Source organism: Tiliqua scincoides, chromosome 4, assembly GCF_035046505.1.
Source record: "Tiliqua scincoides isolate rTilSci1 chromosome 4, rTilSci1.hap2, whole genome shotgun sequence".
Classification (NCBI taxonomy): Eukaryota; Metazoa; Chordata; class Lepidosauria; order Squamata; family Scincidae; genus Tiliqua; species Tiliqua scincoides.
Window position 1 is genome coordinate 92,034,459 of NC_089824.1, and position 19,950 is coordinate 92,054,408.

The 19,950-nt window shown below is 42.2% G+C and overlaps 1 protein-coding gene across 3 annotated transcripts in view; it reads left to right on the forward strand.

The window, feature by feature from the left end:
• Positions 1-19,950, forward strand: part of CDH18 (cadherin 18) — a 181,570-nt gene that overhangs the window by 58,516 nt on the left and 103,104 nt on the right. For all 3 annotated transcript variants that reach the window (XM_066625975.1, XM_066625976.1, XM_066625977.1), the window contains exon 3: positions 14,623-14,742. In XM_066625975.1, coding sequence (XP_066482072.1) covers positions 14,623-14,742 — 120 coding nt within the window. The remainder of the gene's footprint in view (positions 1-14,622; positions 14,743-19,950) is intronic.

The window sequence follows — 19,950 nt, forward strand, 5'->3', positions numbered from 1 at the left end:
AAGCATAGCAAAGCCCAATAATATGCTTTTCTGGAAGCTGTTGTGGTGGCACAGACAGCATAATGTTCATTTTGGGCTGCCAGCACTCCCAGTTCCTTGCACATGGATGCAGAAGAAACATCAAGAGAAGAAACTGGCTGGGTCTACTGCCAGCATCAAGGTCTTAAAATTCTCAAGATCTTAGGCAATTTCATATGAACAGGGCTGACATGGAAGAGCGTGCCACTAAAAGGTTGTGAGGTTTCAAATTCAGGTGCCCCTTAAATAATCTGATAATTTGCGTCTACTGTTTGCCCTTTTATGTTTTGGCCATTTACTGCCTCTCTAATTAGTCAAATCAATTTTTTATTTTCTTCATGGTGGAACTGTTACTTGTAAAGCAGATAGAGCTGTTAATAAATAGTGATGGGTGTCGTTTATGTTTATAATGAATAATTAAATGCCTTGCTTTCCAAATGTGTGCATCTCAACTAAAGATAAATAATGCTTCGAAGCAATTATTTCAGAAGAAGGTTTTCTGGGAATGGATTGAGAACTCACTGAGTTCCTGGAACTACTGTCCCACTCTCTGGGAAGAGTAGAATTTGTGTCGAGAATCTCAGTTCAGTGTCTTGTTTTCTCTGAAGTCTTATCTAGCATTAGAATTAAAGTTGCAACTGGATAACGTGTTTTAAGGCAAATATGGAATCTTGCTTGTTGCTACAGATGTTGGGTTTGTCTAACCAGGGAGTAGGTGTGCAACCCTATCGATGCTTCACCAGACATAGGATCATCATTGATTTGAATCAGATTTGAAGTGTTTCCATCTAGTAGATTAGGCAGCAGAATTCCCTCTAATTTTGCTCCAGGTGTGTAGAGCTCTGCTGTGGCTGTGCAGCAGCAGCCCTGAAGCACTGGTGATGACATCACCATCATTACCAACTTCCAGGAGCTCTGAGATGTATGAGGCTCAGATGAACTGCACAGCTAACCAGCTGTGGGTTCAGATGAGTTCAGATGTTGCAGAATATCCCAGTTTGTTTTAAATTGGGATAAGAAATTAAAAGCTTTCTTCTCCATGCTTAACAGGGAAGCATGTGAGATCAAGATTTGCAATTGTTTCATTTGCCTGAAGATAACATCCGAAGGTCGCCAGTTTGAGGCCACCGGCACCGTGCGACCTTGAAGCAGCTGACAAGCTGAGCCGAGCTCTTCCATCTGCTCTGAGCGTGGGAGGATGGAGGCCAGAATGTGCGACCAGATCAAGAAAGAAACACTTGAATGTTGTGATTTCTTGAAAGATAGAAACCTTCTTTCAAATTGTAAAAATCCCTACGGGGATTTAAATTGCCTGCCTATGTAAACCGCCTTGAATAAAGTCTAAGGAGAAATCTGAGGACCAAGAAAGGCGGTATAGAAATACCTGTATTATTATTATTATTATTATTATTATTATTATTATTATTATTAAACCATGGATTCATGACATCTGAACTGGATGTCTTTACACCTGGAGCAAAGTGGTCTAAGGTTCAGTTTCCTTTTTAGGCAAAGCATCTAAAAAACTTTCAGATGTTCAGGGACCAGTCAAATATATCAAGGGATGGGCACTTTACCAGGAACACTTAAAAAACTGTTTCCCCTCCCTGTCTGGAACTGGGGGTGGCCAACAGTGTTCCTTCTAAGGAGTCCACATTTGTGCAAGGGACAAACAAGAGTTCCAACAAGTTGTGGTGCTGCCTCCAGAGGTTCTGTGATGTCATCATGATGTCATTGTTGAACTTCTGGGTTGCTAAGTTCCACAATGCACACATCTCAGCTAAGTGGTGCGCAGTTGTGCCTCTGTACACCTCAGAGGGAATACTTGTGGCTAAGCCCTTGGCAGGCAACAATTCATGACTGTGATGGTCTGTGTATTTTGTGGGTCACAAATTCTGCAAGCTTGCTTTCAGAATGGGACTCACCACAGAATATGCAGTTGCTATAATTATGTTTTGCAAAGATTATTTTTGCAATTATGTTTTGCAAGGATTATTTCATTTTCAATTCCTGGTTTCTTATTGCACCAACAGTGCAATTCTACCATGCTTACTAGGGAAGTCCCATTGAAATCAACAGGACTTAACATTTGAGTAAATGTGCATGGAACTGCTGCACTTTCCTGTTCTTTCAGCTTTCAGTGTTCTGTCCTCTGGCTGACTTTGAAGCTTATTATTTTATCCTGTTCCTTGGGAGGTATTTCACACTAGCCATGAGACTTAAGCATCTCTGTGTCATTCATTCAAGCATTCTCTGTGCCTTCTGAAAATCCCTACTTCTGTCTCCAATAAAGAACTTCTTTTGAAAAGCTGCAGCCTGCTTTTCTATCCATCCGATCCTTCCCTTTTAATAAACCTCTCCCCACCCTTCCTCTTAATTTCACTCATGATTCTTTCTGCCACTTCAGCCAGTCATTTTCTGCCTATTAAGAAGGTTGCCAAAGAACACATCAATGTCATTCTCAAAATCAAAAGCCTGTAATGTAGCCACTTCTTTCTCCTCTTATTGGCCATGGGTCGTTTGTTCTTTTGCAGGAGTACTCCGAAACACCGCTCTTAACAATTTTCTCTTCTCCTGGTGAGAGAGAAGACCCAAGTCAGGAATAGGCACTCATTTGTTTAGAATTGCTTTGTCAGCATTACACAACCTGACACACCAGTTGAAAGTTAAAACAAAGACCTTAGGCATCCTGATGAACAAGATCAAAACGTAGACGTTCATTTACTGTATTCCCATCCTGCCCTATCTCTGTATATCAGGACATATTGCAGTGGAGCTGGGTTTCTGAGTGAGCGCAATTGCGTTCTGCATGGCCTCTCCATTCCTGGATGATTTTATATAAGAGCAGAAAGAAAGTCCTGCTGAATCAAGTGAGAGTTCAGCTGCTTTCCTGCTCCTATCCAGCCGTTCCACAAATTCCTACTCCCTGTGCCTCTTGTGTAGCGAGTTACACACTCTTGGTAGTGAGGAGTAGGTTATGGAGTTCATGATATGTCTGGGAAGCAGTAGAAGGACCACCAGTAGCAGTGGACACTTAACAGTCCAGTCTTATCTTTTCTGTTCCATTCCCCCCTCCCAATTAATGCAGCTGCATCCTTTGGGTTAGGGTCTCCTCTAAGTAAAGGGAAGTAAATCCCATTGTGTTATATGGGATTTGCTCTTGGGGAAATGTGTGTAGGATTGCATCCTTATGGCCCAATCCTAAGGGTTCCTAGTGTATCCAGAACAAGCAGCTAGAGACACCTGCCAACATAGGTTAGTGTGTGCAGGGGGTGGGAATGAGTGGAATGGGGAGGTGAGGAGGAGAAGGGTGGATTGGGTCTGGGAAGGAGGCAGCAGTGTCCACCAAATCCTTTTTCTGCCCTTGATCCCCAACCCAGGATCTTGCACCAAAAATATTGCTGGCTCAGGTCCAAATAGACATGGCAGCCCAGCACGGGTTTACCCGGAGGCAAGGGAACAAATTTTACCCCAAGGAGGCCTCAAGAGGCTGAAACTCCCCTGTGGAATACAGCAGAAGCCATGTTGGTGCCACTACATCATCACACAGGAAGTTAGGATTGGGCTGCTAGAGGCACCAGAGGCTTCTTTTCTACTGTTTATGCTAACTAAAGCAAGTACCATTGTGTTTCAACTTTGCTGCTTGCCCAGAGTAAGCCAAAGCTGCTTCTGGGCTTGTAGCTTCCCAGATTTACCATTTATACCACACTGTGACAATACAATTTCAAGTGTTAGGAGGGTAGATAAGATGATCATCATTATTATATATTGGTAAATCTTTTGTGTTTTCTTACAGGTTTATTACTAGTGGTTCGGATGATGGGTAGATGTTTGTCCTTTGTACCTCCGTAATAGTGCTGTGGCTTTGACTGCTTCTGTTGATTATTTTGTGTGCGTCCCCCAATGGTTCAACAATGTGTGTTGGTTTTTTTGCTTTGTTTTTATGTGTTAGTGATTCATGTTAAAATTAATGTTTTAATGCTTTGTTTTGAATTTTTTAAAATTACTTTTGTGATACATTATTCATTTATTATAGAGCTTTGTAAGCCGCATTGGGCATTTTCTTCAGCATAGGAAAGATGGGTTATAATTTTCTTTTCCCAAATAAGTAAATAAATAAATAGTGATTAGATGAAAATCTAATTGAAGATTTTTCAGACTCGTATTTGGGGTGGGGTAGGGGAATCTGGTAGAATAAACCTTGGACAATTTTGACAAGGTTCTGTCAAAACTGGAAAAAAAAAAGCTTTGGGGATTGCTGCACTGGATAGTGGCAGGTGGCTTTCCTTCCTTTAATATTGCTTTCTGATATGTTTTGGGCAGCAGCAGTTGTGGCAGCTGTGTTGTGAAGATTTTCTTGGCTGCCTGGTGCCATACATTCCCCCCCCCCCACCAGAATGCCCAATAAATGATGCAACATCATAGTGTAATCTCATTCCAAAGAGACTTGGGGGGCGAGGGGGGGAGACATGGTAAACACCTGAAAAATCACCAGAACTTACCCCTGCCATTTTCATTGCCTGAGAATGGAGGTCGACATTTCAGATCAGCCGTAATTACAGTGTGTCTAGTACTTATAGTGCGTTGTCTGGAGTTACATTGGAAGCAAAAAAGTTTGATATTCTGCATGAAATGTCAGTTGGTTCAAAAATGAGTCAGTATCTGAAGTTAGTGTTTGAACCAGATAGTTTAAAAAAAAAATGAAACTGAACTGGATGCAATGAAACTGGAAGAAAAATGAAGCTAATGAAACGGAACTGGAACTGAACCCAAATTTGTAATGGTTTAACTTTCTGAAATTGGGATAAAATCCAAATATGATTTTACTCATACTAGTGAAAATCTGCAGAAAATTCCTAATGATCCCAATGGATATGAATTGCATTCAAATTTACATATTTTTCCCATGGCTGATTCTTATTTCTATTATCTAGTGAAGTCAATTGCTTCTTTTCTCCTGGTTTTCTTTTTTAGTCATTTCTTAATGTAAGTTGTATATATTTCCAAGTTCACTGAAAGCATTTTCCAGTAGTGATTACATTTACCAGCTTGGGAGGGGGGTTGTCTTGTTTTAAATATTCACCATTGCATGTGGTAAACCCCTAGCTCAATGGCTTTGCTGAAAGCCATACTGGGATGTTGTGCACCAACAAGCTGCTGTTTATCCTCCATGCATTCAAAATTTTAAATGAAGCTTTTACAAGGCCACTGTGCAAGCCCAACCAAGCATATGGATGGACTTTGTGAAGCACTCAGTGGTTTATGCCTGTTAAGGAAGCTATTTGAACACTGTGATACTGCAGGAACCCAGAAATGAGTCCCCGAACTCAGCAGCCTGAGTGTTCATGTTTTAAAAATCGGCATTGTAGATGGTATGGATGATTGTGAAAACATGCTTGAAAATGTAAGGCCAGAGCTTGCTGACTAAGCTGTCCATTCAGGTTTGTAATGTGCAGTAACCAGAATAAATTATGCAAATATAATAGCAGATATGGAATAAAGTATACACAGTAGGGAAAACCATGACAGTCAGCTCAATTTGCATAACATATAATGGTGCCTGAATGTTCTGGTGTGGAATTTGGGTCATCTTTGAAGTATTTGGGGAGAGAGGGTCAGAACAAGTAACCTGAACCTGAAACCTGGGTCTGAACCATCAGCAGATGTGACCTCATTTTCTTTGAAGAGAGGAAGAGGCTCCTTCCACGTTTGGCAGTGTTGGCCTACCCCAGAGGCCCTTTGTGACTTAGTGGTTCACCCTAAGGATGAGCAACTTGACTTAGGTACCACCTCCTTCATAAATCAGTGTCCTGGCTCCTGTCCTGCAAATCCTGCTGCTACTTGATGCTGTCCCTGCTCAAAACCAGGTCATGAGAATCTTGGTGACTCAGAAAATAAGGGCTTGGATCATGCAAAAAGTCCCAGAGAAATGGCACTTCCTTTTCAGAAATGTGTTTCCTTGAAAATTTTCAGGTATTTTTTTTTCCTTTGGGGGGGGGGGGTTAGACCCCTGACATTCCTTTTGTCAAAATGTTGTTGTGAACACTAAGTTACAGCAGCTAATGTAGCATTCAAGCCTGTCCTAGGATAAATGACCAAAATATATAGTTTTGATCCATGTAAATTTAAAAATATTTAAATTCCCATGCAACTATATTGTTTTGCTAGTGCAGTATTGTTGCTAGTGCTGTTGCTGGGGGGCAGAGACTGGAGACAATATCTGACAGCCGAGTGAGTGTTGTCTGCAACTACCCGATTGTCAGCTAAGAAGCAAAAGGTGCTGTGAGTGGCCTCTGTGTTACAAGAGTTTCCCAGTCTTTTCTTAAAGTGTTCTTCTCCCTCTCTCCCCCTCCCCCCCCAAAAGCCCACCCTAGTTGCTGACCTAGACACTGAGAGTGGAGATGGATGGCAGACCACCCAAAACACATTTGGGTTACAGTGCATGTAGCACCAGTGCTAGCTCCCTCTCCAGACCCTCCGTAGCCCTAGAAACTTCCATTCATAAGAGGATTCTCTGGAGTGCTTATCCAGTAATGCCAGCTGCACAGACAGCACTGCTGAAAGAAGGGAATAGGATACCCTCTTGTGGTCTGGATCCCTTGTAACACATCCTGTGCTTTGTGGTTCCTCTAAGTTTAGGTGACTTAGGGCACAATCCTAAGGTGCAATCGGGCTAGTGCAAGACCCTTTCGCTGGCCCAATGTTGTCGCAGAAGTGCTGTAAAGCACTTTTGCGTTGATGCAACTGCACTTCAACCCTCGCAAGGGACCTGCACCAGTCTCCCTGCGTCAACATGGGCCCTGGGGAGGATGAGTTCGCACCTGTCGAGCTTGGCCGGCATGGGGATTTGGAGGAGTTGTGGGAAGGGCAGGGAGGAGAAGAGCGGGTGGTGTTATGGGTCAGGAGTGGGCAGGCAGGTGGGGAGCAGGAGGCGAGTCCAGGACCTGGCAGTTACACTGGATCCTAGCCCCATTCTTGGGCAACCCAAGGCAGTTCTGGGCTGCTCAGATTTGCGCCGCCGACTGGGGTGGGACAGATCCGAGTAGCCGTATTGGAACTGCATTGTTTCTCTCTGTAAGGGGAAATGTTTCCGCTTGCCTCAAGATGAGCCTCTGGCTGAGGCTGGCCTCCCAGCACAAGTTAGGATTGCGCTGTTATAGTGCAGTCCTTTGCATGTCTACTCAGAAGTAAGTCAGTAAGTCTCAATGAGATCAGTGGAGCTTACTCTTAGAAAAGTGTGCATAGGATTGCAACCTTACTCATTTTCATAAATGATTTTGGCTGAAAACCGATCCACACTTACCTGGTGTAAGGTCCATTGACTATAACCGCTTTGTAAACTTTTAGTTGAAAAGCGGTATATAAATACTGTTAATAATAATAATAATAATAATATAGTGGGACTTACTACTGAGTAGCTATGCCTAGGATTGGGCTCTAAGTTTTCCAAAAAGTGAGGGCAGCCCTGCATTGTGATAGAATTTGAGATACTTCTAAAATTTTTAGAGTTTTGGAAGTAAAACTTTTTTTTTTGTGGCTGGAAAAAACATTGTGAAGTGTGTGTACATAGAATCAGCATATTTTTCCTCCTAATAAAACTGTTAATTGAATTCATTGATAATGGATTCAAAAATGGAAATATAGCTATTATGAAATAATAAGAAACTTTTATGGTTTGAAATAATCCACAGTTTCATTAGTTAGTTGCATGGACATGTAACTTATTTACAGTATGCATACCCAAAGGCATGTATAATATGCTTACTTCTCATTTTACACATGCATGCACACACACAACAGCAGTTAAGTGGTTAAAACCAGCGGAAAGTTCTTATTTATCCAGAATGGAAGCTTAGAACCCCCATCAGATTACCCACCAAACCGAGTCCATGTGCTAGTTATTACACTGCCAGTGAAACGCTTTTTCTATTTATAAATATAAAATTAAAGTTTAAGCTTGTTGACTTGGTTTAAAAAACAAAATTAAAAAGGCTCTCTGAAAATTCATTTTAGAAAACAAGCCCTCAGTGGGGAGGCAGATGCTTGGAGATTTCATGAAGCTTTGCCTTATTTTTACTCCTCAGAGTTCTTGTTCAACATTTGATCCATTTGAGATTTTAACAGTGCACCAAAAGGATGGCAAGTCATGCATACAGATTTGCATTCTCAGCAGACATTTGCCATTTTTTTTTATTAAACTGCCTCATTAAACATTAAAGACTTGTCTGCAGAGACACAGATTGAAGTCTTCCCATTTCAGCTTTTCATCAGCATATAACTTTGCAAAATTTCACTGATAAAGAAGCCGAAAGAAAGACAGAAAGAACGAATATCAAAGTATGGCTCTCTCCCACATTCATAGAATTCTAAAGCAATAGGTAGAGAAGGGATGGAAACTTGGGAGACTGATTCAAAATGCTTAGGAAGCAACTTTGCGCTCTGCAGTACAGACTCCTGCTGTCCACTGGGCTACAGAGCATGAACCAGAGACCTCTGTACCTCCCACGAGTGTTACTGACCCGTGAGGGCCAGGATTGCACCCACAGTGTCATTGTTCTTGTTCAAGACAGGCTCAAGGTTTCAGGAGGCCCCTAGCAAATCTATATGCCTCCTCTTGAGCCTGCATGATCCCTTAGAGCAGGGGTGCCCAAACCCCGGCCCTGGGGCCACTTGCGGCCCTTGAGGACTCCCAATGTGGCCCTCAGGTAGCTCCCAGTCTCCAATGAGCCTCTGGTCCTCTGGAGGCTTGCTGGAGCCTGCACTAGCCCAACGCAACTGCTTTCAGTGTGAGGGCGGCTGTTTGACCTCTCACATGAGCTGTGGGACGAGGGCTCCCTCCACTGCTTGCTGTTTCACGCCTGTGATGCAGTAGTGGAAGCAAAGGAAAGGCCAGCCTTGCTTTGTGCAAGGCCTTTTATTGCAAGACATTCATTCATTCATATAAGTTCATCTTTAATATATTCATTTATGTAAACCTATGTAAATTTATTCAAATTTTAAATGTAAATTGATTCTTTTTTCCCAGATCCCTGACACAGTGTCAGAGAGATGATGTGGCCCTCTTGCCAAAAACTTTGGACACCCCTGCCTTAGAGTCATTCCACCACTACCACAGAAATGGTTGAATCCTATTTGGGTCTTAGGCTAGTGGATCACACAATCTGCCAGCGTAAGCTGGGGCCACTGTTGCCACAACTGCTTCATCATTCTGTGGCCCACAAGTGACAACACAGAAGCTAGTAAGACTCTGAACCAGGCTTGAGGAAGAGAATTACCAATTAGTTGAAAGAGGCACCTCAAATATTTCTAGCTCTTATTGAACATGAGACAATGAGCTCACTCTGACCTGGGTAGACTTTCAGGCCAACTCCAGTTGCCCAAATTTGAGGTGACTCAAAACTCATTATAATCAGCACTTATTTATTTTTGACAGAAGGATATAAAGCTTTAAAGGACCATGAGAGTGCCAGTTCTTGGAGATGCTTTCACAAGGGCACCCAAGCACCTTGCTTTTTGAAGTACAGAGAGGGCTAGGCATTTCTGCGAACACAGGTTATATTTCTTATGGAACTTACAAGAAACCAGCATTTGGCTCAGGGCATCCAGCAGTCCCTCTGGTTTGGGTTACAGCTCCCTCCCTTGGCATTCATCGTCTACAGCATCTTCATTCTATCCTACACAGAGCTTCCATGCCTTTCAATCTCCACAGACAAAATAGGATTGTGCCTTTACAAAGAGTAAGTAATTTAATGGCAGAGCTTAACATGGCCTGGGCTCAGTTCCAGAACCTGTATTAAAAACCCCAGCTCAGCCTTGGGATATATTTTTTAGTAAATAAAGAAGAGGATGAACCTTTGCAGAATATATTTCAATTCTCTGGCATCTGCATTTTAAGGGTCAAGGATTATTTTTTTCACAGAGTGTGTCTGCTCCGCATGCTTCAACCCTTGACCTCTCTTCTCTGGAATTAAGTAAGTAATATCCAGTCTGTCACTTCTGAAAGCACAGAAGGGAATAATTTGGCATGTTAATGGTACACTGAATAATTTACCTCTCTGAGCATAAGGGGAGAAAAGCACTTTAAAAAGATGTATCACAAGGTTTCAGAAAATTAGAGGTGTGTGAAACCCTTCTGAGAAATTTTGGAGGAAATTCCTCTTGCTTAGTAGATGACTGCAAATATTCTCTGAAATTCCAGAGGTTCTAGCAGGAAGTTGCCCGGTCTGAGCTTAACTGCAAAGGAGACAGGTGGGAATCTCCTTCACAGGTGAAAAAGAGAGACATTTGGCTTTCTTCAGTGAAACAAAGCTCATTAAAATACACAGGGGGCAGGACCCACATATGGGCCCACCAGTAGAGACATTAAACCAAACTTTTGTTTTAAAGCGAAGTTAGAACCCAGTCCTGTCCTTTCTCTCCTCCCCATTGGTGCCACCTTACCGAAAAGGTGCATTCTGTATTGAGTGGGGGGGGGGGCAGAGCAGGAGGAAAACAATGGGAGGAAAACAATGGGTGTTCTCGGATCTCTGCCAATGATTTCGCTAGCACAAGTACAAGGAGAGAAAGAGGCTTGGAGGCTTCTGCCAGAGGGGATAGGGTCCAGCATGCACCATTGCCACAAGATCCACCCTTTCCCACTGCCTCTCTGCCCCACTCCTCCCTCCAGCCTCCCCTGCTGTCTTACCTGCTCTGGCAGGCAGCCAGTGGCCCAGCTTTATGGCTGCTTTTCAGTAGCCAGTGCTGGAAGAACATGTGTTCTGCCAGCACATAGATCCCACAGGACTGATCAGTTAGTTATCTGGTTTATAGCACTAATGTGACTGCGTTGGCTTTCCCATTTATGACATTTGGAACGTTTATGGCTCAGCTCTACATTTGACGCATAAGAAAGCCAGGGCCAGTTGCACACTTCCGTACCAGCCAGAAAGGTATTGCTTTGAGGGTATAAGCAGTGCTACGTAGTCTAATAAGCAGTAATATACTCTAGAACAGTGGTTGCCAACTTTTTTTCCACTTGTGTGCCCCTTGGCAGCCCTTTTCCGTAAACTGTATTCCTCATATTAGCAGCATGTTTGTAATTAATATAGTTGCTGTTCTTTCAAATTTGTTTACAGCTACTGATCCTTATCTGATAATACACAAATTGACCAGAAACTAGTAGTTTCTGGGGGTTTTGCAGCCACTTAGCTGCCTTCCTTCCTGCCTTGCCAGGCCTACAACCTGCAACCTGCCTTTTTCTGCCATTATTCTTTTTCAGGTACCCGTAAATATACCAATGTAAATGGCAAGTACCTCTGGGGGTACATGCACCCCAGGTTGGAAACCACTGCTGTAGAAAAGCAAGGAAAATGACAGGTAGAGATGGGCAAACTCCTTCTGCTTCCACACACACTCTGTCAAATTGGCTTGGGAAAATAAGTTAAACTACACCTTCCCTTCAAAGGAACCAATTTGACTCATGGGTGTTCTCTGATCTCTGCTCAATCCAATGCTTGAAATCCCCCCCCTTCACCCAAACGTATCTGTATAGGGAAGCAGAGGCAGAGGTGCAGTAAAAAGGGAGAACTGATCCCTTCCCTCCTCTCTTTTCTTACCATCTTTCTCTCTATGACGCCTACTGATTTTAAAAGATTTTAAATCTCAAATTACAATGTATGTACAATGTGTGGAAAGAACAAAGCATGTGTCATGCATCCTGGAAAATCTTGACAAACAAACAAAAAAACCTTTGGTAGCCCCATTATTAAGCTTGATGATACACCTTGCATGTGAACTTAAAATTGTTGGCATTGGCTGGACACTTTGCATTCATATTGTATCTCTTGAGCATTCAAAATTCTTTATATTACATTATTATAAGTAATTCTTATAATAACCCCCTTTCCTCTAAGATAAGCTATTATTATCATCATCCCCATAGTGGTGATAGAAGCCTGAAAGAAAGAGATGAGGCTCCTGATTATGTCATGGTGGAGAGTAAGACTTAGACTTGCTCCTGTGATTCTAAATTACATGACTCACTGTAGCAGGAATATTATTTTTTAATTAAACACCTCTATCCTGCCTTTTTCATTGAATATGATTTCAAGGCAGCTTCTAAAGAAAAACATAAAGACATCATTAAAATATAATTCAGTCACTAATTAAAACCTATGCGAAATCAGTAAAAGACAGAATATAGTGTAATAGTGAAAAGTGAAAAGCGGAAAACACAAATATCAGTATAATCGTTCACAAAACCTGGTCAAATGAAATAGTTTTACACTTTTTCCTGAAACAGCATGAAGTAGGGTAGACTAGGTGAATGTCTTTGGGGAGGTAGAGTGCCACCGCAGAAAAGGCCTCAAAGAAAATCTTAATGGATTGCCCAATTCGTACATAGCATAAGGATCACATGTGGCCCAAGTGGCGCCCTGGGACAAAGGTTGACAAAGCCGCCCCGCACACAAAGCCACACACCCCCCAGTCACCTGGAGTGAAATGGAGCCTCACATGGCTCCAGGACCCACTGGAGAAGCTGTCTGAGGATTCCCCATGATTTTAAACTGTGCTTCCAGCAAACCAGAAGCACAGTTTCCGACTGTGTCGGGAGCCTCATTAAGGTTTCCTGCGCGGTCCTGGAGGTGCGTGGGTTCTGCACCCCAGAGCACTTCCCTGATCATACACAGCTTAATGACGACATGTGGCCCAAGTGGCAGACCTCTCCTCAAGGCGCCTTGGAGCAAAGGTCCATGAAGCCGCCCCCCGCACGATGCCTGTGAATGGATGGTCTGCTACTATGTGGCCCTTTCCTTTTTCACGAATGGAAGAACTGGCTCATTTGGGAGTCAGTCCATGCAGTCCTACACTGCCACCAAGTGATAAGTATGCTTAGTAGGGGGCATTAATATCTTCCCAGTCTGAAGTATCACCTTAATCCAGCAAGGGACAAGTGCTGAATCAGCAAATCACAACAGACAGTGTTGATTTTATCAGTAAGCTGTCCACGATTCCTCATTTTCACAGATGTGTCAACTTGCTGGGTGCATCTTTTAAAAAATTATATGTGTGTTTCTGCAATAATCACTGTTGGCATAATGACCAGGAGTTTTTGGTTGTAATGGACCAAACAGAGGACTGGTTTGTATTTGTACTGTATTTTCTTGTTATCATTTTAAATTCCTGCCGCTTGTTTATTTCCTCCCTTTTATGACTGCATTGATGCTCTTGGCCAGTAGAACTCACAAGTCTCTCTATTGGTGTCCCCAGGAATGTGAATGCTATCATCCAGGCAATTGGCTGTTCCTGCCTCTGCCCAAATCTTTCAGAAGTGTAGCCAATGGCTCTTGTGCCAAGACCTTTACACAGCAGAGCCCCCCCCCCAAATGTTGTAAGATCTTTTCTTTGCCTCTGTGTTTAGTCCAGCCTTGCACACGACTTCCAGGCTTTAAAATTACATTCCCCAAAACAGCCGCCCACAACAGTACAGGTATAACCTAATTATCCACAAATTTTTCACCTACGGTTTTATCTCAACGCGATGAGAAGGACCCTTTAAATTAAAGGAAAAAAAGTCCTTTAACAATAGCCTCAGCGCTAAAGAGGGCAGTTGGCTGACAATCCATCAATCATTCTCTCTCCAGGCACTTAGAACAGCTTCACTCCAAGGCAAGCAACCCCTTCCTTCCCCCTGAGCATGTGAAAGAATGCTAAATGGCAGTGATTATGGAATTGCTTTAATGTGATTTTTGCCATCCACATGAGTTCTAGGAATGGAGTCATCATGAATAACGATACTCAACCTGTATTCTAAATAGGACATTGAGATATGCTGTTGAATCCTGCTGTTCAAAGGAAAGAAAAATATTTTATGTTCTTTGTTCTTTGCTTTTTAAGTACTGGACACATGCAAGCCCAACATGTTCACACACTAAACTGTACCTGGGCACAACCTGTTTACTCTGTAACATCCTAGCTAACTTGTACCTGAATACAGTTACACATGTTCTTTTCATTGCTGGTCTGTTAAAATGAACCACAATGAACCAAATGAATGTACAGACATTCTGTACCTGGGTACAATTTAATGTCTGAATAGCACTATAGTTCTGACGTTCTGCTCTTTTTAGCTGCAGTAAAGAACAATGCACTAAATATTTTGAGTTAATCATTTTGCCAAGAAAGTTGCTTTTGGATTCATGGATGCTGGTTTTTCTAGAGGTTTTTTCCTATGGAACCCATTGTGCCTTTTTAGGGTTAATGTGTGTATTGTTCATCAAGCACAATCCTATCCATGCTGACTGCTAGCCTTCTTGTGCTGATAGAAAATTGCAACCATAAAAACCATAAAAACCAAATTTCAGGACATGTCCTGACGTGTCCCACAGGGCATACGTATAGTGTGACTACGTCACAACAACAGTCACCCACAGCCAGTCATAAGGTTGGGACTCTGGCACATGTACATTTTTAAATAGAAAGCCAGTGATCACACAAGATGTGCTTGAATGGGATCAAACTGCGTTGAGAAACAATGATAGGGAGTGCTCTACTAAAAGCAGATTTTGCATACATAGCATCACTTTGACATCTGACAAGTAAAGTTTGTTTTCTTGGCTATTACAGGCACCTCAGTCCTTCAGGTGACAGCTACAGATGCAGATGACCCCACCTATGGAAATAGTGCCCGGGTGGTATACAGTATTCTTCAGGGACAGCCATATTTCTCTGTTGACCCTAAAACAGGTATGTCTGACATTTTCTTCCCTGTGCTTGACAGACTACACAGCTATGTGGAAGGTGTTTTTTCTATATGCTCATTACTGTTGTGAACAATGTATTTTAATAAGATTATTCTGCATTCTCCACTCAAATTACTGTTTTGTCGACTAAGAGAGATGACATAAACTGATAGGGATAGCAAATTCATAATGAACTATATGAAATGGAATACAGTAGAGTGTGTGCGTGTGTCCAAGCTTATACACTCTACTCTTGTAGATTTTTGGTGCTTCAATGAAACCTTTCCTTTCCTATACCATGAATTGTATTTTGGAATCCAACCTGCTCTGGGGAAACTTGAGTTTTATGCCATGTCTTTATCATGTGAAAGTTGATCTTCTGTTTATGTAAACAACACATTTCATTATTATTTAATTATCTCTAAAAGTGTGTCTTAATTCTCATGATATAGCCTCCTTTTTGTTTCTGCATTCTTTCTGCATATAAAGGGGAATCCCTTAATGTTCAGAGATTTCCCTTAATGTTCATAATCAGAGGTGCTACTGTACAACCATAGTTATTTATTCTTTCGATCTTTATAGCTGCAAGGCTCAAGTGATGCCATCTATACTAACTGAAGTTCATTTTTATAACTTTATCTATGAACTGCAATATTGCATTTGTGGTACAAGTATAGTTAAAAACTTCTTTTGTTTTTTCTTCTATCCTGTGTATTTTTTTTTTAAACTATGTCTTCATTGGGAAAAAAAAATTCATATAATTTTGAAAAGGAAATAAATGAACACTACACAAAGCCTTATATAGTTTAGAGGGAGTCCCTTCCAGGACTCCATTGGGTTGCACAGGTCTGACTAAGAAGCAACCTTTGTCAGACTGGCCTAATGGAGTCTCCCAAGCCCATACATACAAGTTTGATTGGAGGTTTGATGGAATTCAGATTGGCTCTGCCATGGGCTAAGACTTTTTCCAATGAGGAAAGTAAATGACTTGCTTTATGTGTGAATCATTCTGCCGTGAGTCAAGCGAGGCTTACTTTTCTCCAGAGCAGCTATTTTCAACCATTGTGCCGTGGCACACTGGTGTGCCACGAGTGGTCCACAGGTGTGCCACAGGAATTTGGGGGAAAGTCATTTATTAATAGGGCCAATGGGAGATGTGAGCCCCCACTGGCAGCATGGTGTGCCTTGTCAATTGTCAAAAACCTGGTGGTGTGCCTTGACCATTTTAGTGCCTTGTCAGTGTGCCGTGAGATGGAAAAGGTTGACAATCACTGCTCTAAAGGATGCTGTGCTGTATGTGTATCTGTCCAGAATGACACATGTCTCTCAGGAAACCATTTAAGTATTGACGTACTATTAACAAATAAGATGAATGAATACCAATTATTCATAAAAAAAAGTCCAAGGTGTGCGTTTTTTTAGGTAATGTAATTCCAAAGGTCATTCTTGTTTATACTGTAGTTCTATGAATTCTGAAGCATCTGCTGTGCAGTATATTACTCCGTTTGGATAGGAAAAAATATTCCTCCAAGAGCTATACATGGTTGCTTTCAGGCAGAATGACCCACTGTAGTTTCTGGTTTCAATTCCTGATTTGTAGGAATCTGGGCTGTGTTACTTTAAAAAATTGAGAGGGCCAATAGCTCTGCAGGTAGACCACATGTTTGGCAGGCAAAATGTCAAAGGTTCAGTCCGCAGGACGTCCTATTAAAAAGATCTATATCAAGGCTATATATGTGGGACGGACATTCTGTATGTATCCCTTGAAAGCTAACCAATCAGAGTGGACAGTATAGGGCAAGATGAACCAATGTACACTTGTCAGGAATTGACATAGAGAAGCAAATCTCACACATGGGCACAGATTCAGATTAGTAGCTGTGGGCTACCTTTTATTGCTAGGGATATTCCACAGCACCCAGAAGGAAGGGTCCATGCATATTTATTTTTCTTCTTTCTGGTATGGGTCTTGTAGGTCCTTCTTGCAACTCAGTGAATTTCAGTAGTTTTTATGTGCAGTTGTAGAAAGAATGATATTTCTGATGGGGAAATTTACTGGTTTAAAATTACATGTAGCAAATATATACATGTTTTCATGAAATGATTGTGTAGGTTATATATATGCATAGTATGAAAGAGCATCATATTGAATGTGCACATTTCCATTGCTGAAGATGTTTTCTGGCTAACTATGTGTTGTTCTTGGTATTATTTACCTTTTATTAACTTATCTTATTTTTGGTCATCATGTATCCATCCATCCATCCATCAGTCTATCTACACATGTACAAACACATACATTGAATTATACTATAGTCCTTTACCAATCATAGCAAAATCATATCACCACCCATGAGTTTGTACCCTTCCTCTGCAAGTGGAATGCTGCTTATGCCCCAAGGAATCAAGAAAGGTAATTTAATCTCCTCCCCCCCCCGCCGCCACCACGCTAAAGGCAAGGTGAGGGATTATGCCAGGCCATTGTTTGAGAGCAGAAATGGAACTGTGCAGCTATGTAAGCTGCAGCATGTTCCCCCCCCCCCCCAGCAATGTGTGTGTGATGGACTGGAAATGGACCCCATCTTCCTGCCCAGGATAACAGTCTTGCCCGATCTTTCGGGTTAATTGTCTACTTTTTGGTTTTAAGGGCTGCATGTAATCTTTTTTTCTTTTTTTTAAGTGCAAAATTAATCCAGGGATTGAAGGTGCACTGGGGACAATACCAATACTAACCAATTCTTACTGTGCTCATCTGGCTGCCACTACAAACTTTAGAAACATTTTTGGTCTTTTTAGAACTCATCCCTGAAGAGGATAGGTATAGATTGAATATGCTGAAGATGCTTCCAAATTGGCTCTTGTGCAGTAAAAAGGAAATTTTCTGCTTCAGGGAACACAGAATAACCCCCATTATAGGAACACCACAGTCACTCACATAGGAGGCTTCCTTTGCTTCTCTTCTCAGAACCCACCTTCTTGCAATCAGAAAGCACATCTATGAATAAAACCTCGCATAAAAAAACAGGCTCCTCTGTGGCCAAACTTCTCTGCAGGAGGATCATACTTACTTTCATAGCATAATCCTATGCCTGTCTACTCAGAAGTAAGTCCCATACTGTTCCATAAGGTTTACTGCCCGGAAAGTGTGTATAGGATTGCAGCCTTATACATTCTGCAGTTCTGTGAACACTTATATAGGAGTAACTCCCCCCCCCCACAACAAAAGCATGCTATTGGGTTGTATAAGTAAACTTTTAGGGATGTAATAGTCAAAGTATAACCCAGTTTTAATTCAGAAGAAAAATATATCTCTGCTGTCAGTGGTTTGGAAAACACAGTTCTGTTATCATAAAGCAAACATGTAATGAAAGAGAATGCATCCTGGAAACCAAATGTTCAGTTACTTTCCAAGCCGTTTGCTGATAGTCTCTGCTAAGTAATATAAAATGTGTTATTATACGTGATTGATTTCTACTTTGTGCTTCCAAAAAGAGGTCACATTAAAGAATCAAAGCTCATCTTTTTGGTCAAGCTATTTTTTTCATTACAGTTTCTAACAGAGCATTCAACTTCACTTCAGACATCATTTACTGGTGGCTCTGCAAATTATAGTTTTAGTTCTCTATAAATATTTAGTTCTTCAGCAGAACGATAGTGGAGGAATTTTTTTTCCCCTGCATGAGCAAGTGTCTTCTGTCAAAGTATTCTCTTCATTGCAAGAAACTCACCAGAAAATCTGTTTCAAAACAGCCTTAAATTTATAGTTCTAAATTATTCTAGTTCTTTTAGTATTTGTAGCCTGTCCTTTGGTTTCTCTTTCACTTTTCATTTCTCCCCTACCATATAACAGCAAGTAATCCCTAATAAACTTGGGTTATCCCAAAATTTGGCCAAAACAACATTTTAAAGTAAATCTGGAGGTTTCTGCTTGGGGTGGGGGTGGGGGGTTGCCTAATCTTAAAGTGCCCTAAGCTGCTGGAACTTGTGTTCTGGTGGAATAAGGCACTAAGGCAAATGTGATGCGCTGTCACGAGCAGCTGGACCACCACAACAAGCAGTGAGTGATGGCCTGCAAGGGGATCTTCCATATCCCTCGACACCTGTAAGTCCCAACCCCCACCTGTAAGTGTGGGGGGGTGTAAGGAATGTCGGGAGTGGTAGAGCAGGGAGGGAGAGGAGACAGGCAGAATGGGGGTCGGAACGAGACCTGGAAGGGAAAGTATTGGCGGTATCAGAGACAGCAGCACTATCAATATGCTATCTCCTTCCAGGTCTCAACCCACCTTCTGAGGTCCAAATTGACTTGTACCAGCGAAATTGCTGATACAGATTTGACAAGATCCATTCCAGTAGCTCAGGCTTACTCCTGGGTCTGCCTACCCCACAGGATGCAGCACCTACTCCAGCGGTGTGGCTGTATCAGCAGGGGAGGCAAAGGATTGGATTGGGCCCTGAGACATCCAAGACAGTAGAAATGAGAAAGCAAAAGTTCCATAAAACTTGTGAAACGTTTCAACAGGGATCTTTGTATCCCTCAGCAACCAACAAAGTAATATTTTTGAGGCAGGTGGAAAGTTTTAATCTTTTCCTAGGATATCATGCCTGAAGAAACCCTTGGGAAACAGCTACTTCTGCTTTGCCATTACAACAGTGTGAATTTTTCTCTAATGCAGTAGTTCTCAAACTGGTGGTTCGCGACCCACCAGTTTGTGTAATGCTTCCCCATCCTTTTAAGGGGCGGGAGGCTGCGACATGATCCCCAGGATCATGTTGCTAAGGGGGGCAAGGGGGGTGCTTTGCACTTACTTCAAGAAGGCAGGGCTGCAGCAGGCTGCAGGAAGTGCGGGGAGCCCTACGCAGCCTGCACAGTGCCCCCCAAGGCTTGGAACATTCGCTAAAAGCAGGTGCAAAGCACTTTCGTTTTGCAGGAGGTGCTTTGCGCCCACTTTTAGTGAACGTTCCAAGCCTCGGGGAGTGCTGTGCAGGGCTGCGCAGGGCTCCCTGCACCTCCTGCAGACTGCTGCAGCCCTGCCTACATAACATGAGTGCAAAGCACTCCCCTGTCCTGGGGCCACCCTAGCCCCTCCCTCACAAGAACACTGAGGGAGTAAAGCTCCCTCAAAGTTTGAGAACCTCTGCTCTAATGGGTTCCTTTGTTTGGAGAATGTTCATTCCAGATAAATTTCCTCATCTCTAGTACATTTGCAGTCTC